General features: G+C 34.3%; 1 protein-coding gene across 2 annotated transcripts; it reads right to left on the bottom strand.

The window, feature by feature from the left end:
* Positions 1-2,029: 2,029 nt before the first annotated feature.
* Positions 2,030-6,803, bottom strand: LOC18094824 (coatomer subunit zeta-2). 2 transcript variants are annotated; one of them, XM_006369194.3, is made up of 6 exons: positions 6,636-6,803; positions 6,013-6,172; positions 4,904-5,051; positions 4,730-4,807; positions 2,696-2,780; positions 2,030-2,471 (listed from the first exon to the last, which is right to left on the bottom strand). In XM_006369194.3, exons 1-6 carry the CDS (start codon positions 6,636-6,638, stop codon positions 2,412-2,414), a joined length of 534 nt encoding a protein of 177 aa, XP_006369256.1. In that variant the 5' UTR covers positions 6,639-6,803; the 3' UTR covers positions 2,030-2,411. The 2 variants fall into 2 exon arrangements, with proteins under 2 accessions (XP_006369256.1, XP_024456638.1); XM_024600870.2 differs by lacking the exon at positions 4,730-4,807.
* Between the last annotated feature and the right edge of the window lie 1,603 nt (positions 6,804-8,406).

Here is an 8,406-nt window from a genome sequence, read left to right as displayed (position 1 = left end):
ATGAATGCCAGTTTGTTCTTGGCACGAAGAGCTCTTCACATTACACAAGACCAGGTTGCGTATTTATCGCCAGTGAGTAAGTTTGTAACCAAAATTATGCCTGGGTTGTCGCCAGTATCTAACCGAAAGGGGTTGCTAGGATTGTTAAGGTTTAAATATTGATTAGCGTTTGGTGCATGGTTGGTGTTTGAGTTATGTGGTATGTTTGGGGAAGATTGATCTTCCAATGAATCCTTCATGGATAAAGCTCTGATACCGTGTGACAAATTGAAGGAAAATAAAATGATGAAGAGAGAGCTTTTGCACGAAGGATTAGGGAACCTATTGGTTTTCTTCTTAAAATGAATAATGATGTTAAATATCATTTATACACAACTTATCTAACAAACTATTTTGTCTTTTTTCTTATGGTGCATGGTTGGTGTTTGAGTTATGTGGTATGTTTGGGGAAGATTGATCTTCCAATGAATCCTTCATGGATAAAGCTCTGATACCGTGTGACAAATTAAAGGAAAATAAAATGATGAAAAGAGAGCTTTTGCACGAAGGATTAGGAACCTATTGGTTTTCTTCTTAAAATGAATAATGATGTTCAATATCATTTATACACAACTTATCTAACAAACTATTTTGTCTTTTTTCTTATGATAAAAGGACCTCAACTAAATAAGATAAAATAAAGAAGGAATAATTACAAATAATTCATTATGTTACTGGTTGTGTTAGAGGAGGAGGTTAAGCGAGGAACCAAGTCGAATAAAATTACAACATAGCTATATATATCCTTTTACGCACAAAGCAAACAAATTTACAAACTTAGCAACCCAAGTACTTGGGACCCAGCCCCAAAAGCGCCCGGAACATTCATACACCACCAAATTGCAGCCAAAACTCCTCTCTAGATTTGACCACCAGTTGCCTCTTTCAGTTAGATACTCCCCCCTCCGAGTCCCTAGCGAGGGGCAAGGCCATTAAACCAAATCCACCCACTGGCGGAGGGAGGGTGAGGTAACTTTACCACCACCGATTGATCACAATCCCTTCCTACCACCTCCCAACTGCCTGGAAAACCTCCATCACCCCAGCCAAGCTACCATGCACATGTAAAGGAGACAACGGGAGGGGAACTAAATCCACATAATCAAAGCGCCTCTCCCAAGTAGGAGTTTCGACAAGGAAGCTCCAACTAACCACCACCCTAGACCCACTTGCCAGACCACCACCACAAACAATAAACAAGGGCTATGTTTGTTTTACAGCTGCTTTTGTGTTTGCGGTGCAACAAACGCAGCAAGGTGTTTGGTAACAAACCAAATTATGTTTTGTACTACAGGACCCACTAAAAAATTGAATTTGAAACGAAATTTTTGTAAAGCAGCTTTTACATGCTTTTTTAACTGAGTTTCGTAAAACCTTGTTTATTTTTGCGTTTCAAAAGCGCTTTTGAAAAAAATTAAAATTTTTATATTTTTTTCTTTACTTCAAATTAATATTTTTTGTGTTTCAGATCATTTTGATGCGCTGATATAAAAAATAATTTTTAAAAAATAAAAAAAATAATTTTGATGCATTTACAAGTAAAAAACACTTTGAAAAACAACCACAATCACACTTCCAAACACAACTACCAAACATTTACATATTTTTTACCACATAAACTTCAACCATAATTTTTACCAAACACGTATCTAAATCTAACTAATCACACCTAACCACACTTTTTTAAACTTACTTTTTTTAAACCATAATCACAAAAACTATCAAGGTCACCATTCACAAAAATACCAGCAAAGGAACAGTCTCATGGTATCACCCCCAGCCACGCACCTATAACTGGTGGCCCGAGAAAAACAAAGGACCAACAGGCAAGGTCTTTTTAGAGAAGACAGTTTCACTTTCTTAAGTTACAACTTGAGGGCGGCTCACTCAAACTTCAATCATGAATCCATGGCATAATGATTTCAGCAACACCTATCTTTTCTTTTTTTCTTTTTTCTTTTTTTATCATAGAGATAAAAACACAATCCAATTACGAAAAATACCAATTTCACGCATTTGTTCCCAGTGCACATACGGTGTAATTTTTTCAAATGAAGTACAAGACACTGCATGTTTACATTATGCCTAAGAGACCCAAATCTAATAAGTTGTGCATAGATATAGCTGCAAGCATCAACTGTATTAATTAGGTCACAGTCATGCCACGGCCCATAAACACCAAGGATCACAATGAAAGCTAAAGAGACATTATTGGCTGGATAGGAGTTGCTCCATTACAAGCCTAAAACAATCCTCGTTGTTCAATAAACTCAGACAAAAATACATGGAACAAACTGCTTAAAGGCCAATAAATGGAAAAATACTTAACCAAGAGAATAAAGCCAAGGCACCTCTGAGTGTGCATGAAAAACCTACTGAAAAAGGGTTCTCGTCAAGTGTTCACGAGCTGTGGCCAATGCTTGACCTATTGTCTGCAATATTAGAAAGGGAATTTATGGGGTAACGTTAGGAAACTAAAGGAGAAAAGTATGGGCTGTACAAATATATTAAGACCTAGAGAATGTTAAAGCAAGGGTTCTCTCTAGCAGTTTTTAAAGATTGATAATTTTATTAGTAATTCAATACTTCGATTCCATAGTAACATTTAAATATTCAAATACAACGAAGAACATTATAGGCAGGGAGGGAATCAAACCTGCTCGGATAGAGGTGCACTAGGATCCATGCTATTTACAGCCACCTTTCCAGCAATAACATTGGCATCTGTTTCGAGGATCATGCTGCCAAGCAAGAACAAATGCAGGAAATACATGTATATGAGCTTGACCATCATATTAACCAGACAGCATCACGAGCAAAAAATATGCAGATTGCAGGAATAGAGATCCTCCATAGAGAAGGAAGCATGGAAGGGACTTGCACTCCTTCCATCTTTTGTTGCTGTAATATACAGCATATAGTTTAATGTGTCAACATGGTGACATAAAGATTGCACCAGTTCTATATTTGATCAGACTATCAAATGTCAGAAGCAGGATCAGAAACTTGTTTTTCATAATCTTGAGTTGGTGCAAGTAAAACGAAATTAAATTACTTTCACCAGTGAAATGACAGCTAATGAAATGGGGAAAAAATCACGTTCAACTAGGAGGACAGACTTTAACAATCAAGTTAGGATGCTAAGATTTGATCATCCAAGCCCCACATGAGGATAGATTATAGAACTTGTTTACAAAGAAAATACTAATTCTGACATGCCACCACCACTGGCTAAAATTTCAACAGTCATTCAAGTTTCCATTCATTTGGTTTATTTTCCAATTTACTTTTACTTTTACTTTTATTTTTCCCCTTATGGTGAAAAAGAATATACTTCTCTTCAAAAATTGAACTACGTTGGCTTCCTTTCTGTCAAAATATACATCCATAATTACAAACAAAAGATGGTGAATTGAAGCTACGGGTCAATTTGTTTTCTGTAGATAAAAAAGCTACTAGTTACATCATACTTTGCAAGGATGATCTGCCAGGAAAAAACACTATTCAAGGAAAAGATAACACTCTTACTTCGAGAGGAAAAAATGAAAAGGGAAAGAAAAGGAGTGAAATGGAATCGAAAGAGAATGGAAAAAAAAAATGAGTATAATTTTCTTCCTTGTTTAGATGGGTTGAAAACGAGAAGAAAATGATCTTAACAATATAAAATGGAGGAAGTGATTCTAATAATAAAAGTATAAGCCCTCACACATTAATGTAAAGGATTAGGGAAAAATTGGTAAAACTAAAACTAGAAAACCTAGAAATTTCCAGCAGATTCTCTCCATTTTCCCCACTTGTGCACCGAGCGAAAATAGTGGGCCAATATGGGAAATTTTCATCCTGCTTCCCATTCTCTCCACTTTCTCTTTCCTTTCCAAACAATGGAAAAGTTCACTCACCTCAAATTTTCATTCTGCTCATTTTCCCCCTCACTTTCTCATCTCCCAACCACATTGTAAATAATCAAGTGGGTCCTAGGAAGGGATATTTAGAGATTCCCACCCTTCCATAAAGTTGCATGAAGTGGTTGTTCTTAGGGCTTGAACTAGCAACCTCTTTGTCGCACAAGACCAAGATTCTTATGTTGTACTGAACAACAGTCCTCATGGAGAGGGAAAGTGAAGGGTTAGGAAATCATAATCAATTCATGTTTGTATGATTTAACCAAATGTCTCTCAGCAGGTTTGGATGAGAAACAGAGAATGGGATTGTTTGGATAGGAAAGATGTTTCCAGTTCCTCGATTATTTTCTCATTCTGTAATAATCATCATATATTTGAATACATACTGTCCTGCAAAGGTCAAAAAAAGGTAACAGAACCATTCCCCTACAGCTGCCATAAACAGGCACACCAAAACAGATATGCAAAAACTACTAACTCACCTACGCTACAAACTGCCAGTAACAATTCAGATACCCTAGAAGACAGCATGAGTACAGAAGGACTATAACTTCCAGTTGACTCATCTAGTGTTCTGTAGCATATGAAACTTTCAATTTGCAGGAGTTTATCCGTCAAGGCTACATGTAAAAAACTGCATTTCAACTAACAGTCTTTTTAGTTGATTAAATTTTCCTATATCATGAATTGGATAATTCCAATTCCTGAAAAAAATAAAAACACATAATTATTCTACCACTATCAAAGTAAACATAAAAAATTGGGGGCAAAAAATATTAGTTGCGTACCCTCTTTCAACAATCTCATCAAGGCATAAGAAAATGAGATCTAAGTTTTCAAGTGCCTCCCTTTTGTCGACATTGCTCCTAAAACAATGACATGGAAAAGTAAATCATACAGAAACAGAATCACACAATCATTAAATCAAATTAAGAAACAGTTAGAAGTTTGACCAGAAATACCTCAAGAGAAGAGAGACTGAATCAAAGAAACCCTGAAGAACAGCAGCTAAAATGAGTTCATTTTCATCCTCACCTCCAGTCACATAAAAATGGAGGTCCTGGACACATTTGTAGATGACAATGTTACTGTCAAACATTGTAATCTCCGCTGCATACAACAACATATCAGGAACACAAGTCACATGGTATCTCATAACTTCCACACTTGATTGAGCAGAATTTAAAGTCTCATAATTAACCTTGCTACTTTTAGTTTCAAGGGAACACATTTCAAGACAACATGCCAGAAGCCAGGACTGTGAAGATTAGATGACAATGCAAACATTTAAGAACCCTAGCAGTCCTCCTAAAACATAATCTGGCAATTTTTTCAAATGTCAAGAACCTCCATTAACTAACTTAAAAGTAAGTTGTAAAAGTATGAACTATCAAGTAGGATTATCAACAAAAAAGCAAGAGCGTTGCTGACTGAGAACAAGCAAGATAAAGAAATTTTATCTCATTCAAAGCAGCACTCCCAATTAAGACTTGAACAAGTTTTCCAAATTCAGAAAATTCTGCCCAATTAATTAAGATCCTTCATCTGCAAATGATTATAGAAAATAACTTTGGAGAAAAAGATAATGATTTTTATGGTGTGAAAAAAATATGCATTTGCTCATGCATTTGGAGCGATGTACAGAAGGCAACTAATTTTGGATTCAACAGAAGAGGATTTTGAGTTGCACCAAATTCCGCAAGATCTTGTTTCTAAAGAGTAAGGAATGACATAGCAAGCACAAATACTGAAAGACAATACCTATAAATTTATGAACATTGTACCGTGCTTGCAAAAAAAGAAGAAGGGAAGTATATATGCAAACTTGTATTTGCTTTTCTTGCACAATGCAAAAATATCTTTTTCATTGACTTGATAAACAAGCTTTATGGTTCGCTTCTTAAATAAAATTTTGAAGTGAATGAATACTACTTAATTATTGTGAATGCATGCCATTAAAGAGGTAATTCATATTCAGTTAGCAATCAAACTGAATAATTCCTCAAAGATGCACAACTTTACTCTTAAAAAGGTTCAAATAGCTTAACAAATTTATGCAGCATTGTCAAACCTTCTGTGCGGGCATTTGATTTCATAGTCTTTGCAAAAAGCAATTTTTCAAAAGCTAACTTTGCATTATTGGTCGGCCAGTCATCTGAATAGTATTTGACCGCAACTCGCTTCCCTTCAGAGTCTAGCAGAAGAATGTTTTTCACCACGGGGCAGGAATCCTATCCAAAAAAAAAAAGAAGGCATCATTCATCATCACGAGCGCGCGCCTGTATTTCCAGATTCCAGATTTTCCTTCACATTCTCAGCAACCAAACAGACCTCGAAAACACACATTTCACAAATAATTTAAATAAAAAAATATCTAAAATCAAATTCCACACGAAACTACACCAGATCTCAGCAAAATTCATAACCTTGACACTCCGTTTGGTTACTAACAAATCAAAGCTAACATTTAAAGCCTCCGGTTCCTAGCAACCAAACAGAGAGTAACTGATTCCGTAGTCACGCATTTGATTCAATTGTGTGATTCAAGGCTAACGATTCATATAATGAGATATGTAATTAAAATGATAATAGTAAGAAATCAAAGCAGATTGGAACAAATTCGACGAGGATGGTATAAAACGACAGTACAAATTGGAAGTGAATAGCTAAAACCACAATAGATCGTGAACGTACCATATTTGCAGATCGGGAGAGGTGGAGATTCAGGTGACTCTAAGGGCAGGGGGGGACCGAAAGAGCCACTACTTATGGAGGGGCTCCTTAATGGGATAGTATGTACTTCGTTTTATGATTGATCTTTCAAAATTGATGTTTCATCTCCACCGGTTATAACTAATAATTAGTTACATGCCGCGCGATGCGAGTTAATTTATTTTACATAAAAAATATTAAAAAAATTAAGATTTAAAAGTTTTAGATTTTTTTGCAAAGTTATACCTAAGAGTCTTAAGTTTGACTGTAATGTCTGATCTAAGAGTAATATTAATAATATTAATAATAACATTAAACTTACATGACCCAAGTTTAAGTGGGTTTGGCTGCAATACCAGACCCAATAGCATTGGATGTAGGTCTGGCTGCAAGGTCGTGTCATAAAAGTGTGATAATTAAATAGATTAATTAAAAAAAAACAAAGAAAAAAAACCAATAGAAAGAAAAAAAAACTAATGAGAAAAAAAAAATCTGAATCAATTGGGTTAACTCGCCAAATCAGGTTAACCCGTCAAACCTGGGATTCGTGTCATGAAAGTGTGATAACTAAATAGAAAAAAGATTTAATATTAATGAACTAAATTTTTTTAAAAAAAGATTAATTAAAAAGAAAAAAGCAAAGAGAAAAATACCTACAGGAAGGAAAAAACTAATAAAAAAAAGAAAAAAAAATCTGAATCAATTGGGTTAAACCATCAAACCTGGGATCCGTGTCATGAAAGCCTGATAATTAAACAGAAAAAATTTATTATTAAGAAACTATAGACAAAAAAAATAAACTAAAGGCATAAGCTTTTTCACTGTGGATTGCACCGTGCTATTCAAAGTAAAAGGCTTGGAAAAAAAAAAGAAAAAAAAAACAAAGGCATACGCCACAGGTTATTTTATTTTTCTTGTATAAAAAATATCAAAAAATGCTAAGATCTAAGAGTGTTAGGTCTTTCTGCAAAAATATACCCAAAAGCCTTGGGTCTAGCTGAAACGCTTGACCCAAAAATAATATTTATAATATTAATAATAACATTAAACTTACATGACTTAAGTTTAAGTGAGGTTGACTACAACACCGGACCCTAGAATGGGATGTGAGTTTGACTATAAGGTCGTGTCATAAAAGTGTGATAATTAAATAGATTAATTAAAAAGAAAAAAACAAAGGAAAAAAAACTAATAGGAAGAAAAAAACTAATAAAGACAAAGAAAACAATCTGAATTAACTGGGTTAACCCTTCAAACCAAGTTAACCCGTCAAACCTGAGATTCGCGTCATGAAAGTTTGATAACTAAATAGAAAAAAACAATTGACGGGTTTACCCAAAATTAACTGGGTTAACCCGTCAAACCAAGTTAACCCGTCAAGTCCGGGATACGTGTCATGAAAGTCTGATAATTAAATATAAAGAAATTTAACATTAACAAACTAAACTAAATGAAAAAAATTAATTAAAAAGAAAAAAAAAATTCGGGTTAACTCGTCAAACCAGACTAACTCATCAAACCCGAGATCAAACAAAAAAAATCATTAAAAAAATAAAAAACAATAAAAAAAAGTAATTTAGCGTTTCATTTAATTTTTACTATATATTATAATATAATATAATAATAGTTATATAATATAATATATTAAAGATGGGAAAGTGAAAGGCGTGGGAAAGCTACAATAGTTTTCTCACGCCTTTTAGAGTATTGCTTTAATATGGAAGTGAATGTTTTTTAAAATATTTTTTTATTT

The sequence above is a fragment of the Populus trichocarpa genome, chromosome 1 (assembly GCF_000002775.5).
Source record: "Populus trichocarpa isolate Nisqually-1 chromosome 1, P.trichocarpa_v4.1, whole genome shotgun sequence".
NCBI classification, from domain to species: Eukaryota; Viridiplantae; Streptophyta; class Magnoliopsida; order Malpighiales; family Salicaceae; genus Populus; species Populus trichocarpa.
This window is presented reverse-complemented; position numbering and strand designations above follow the sequence as displayed.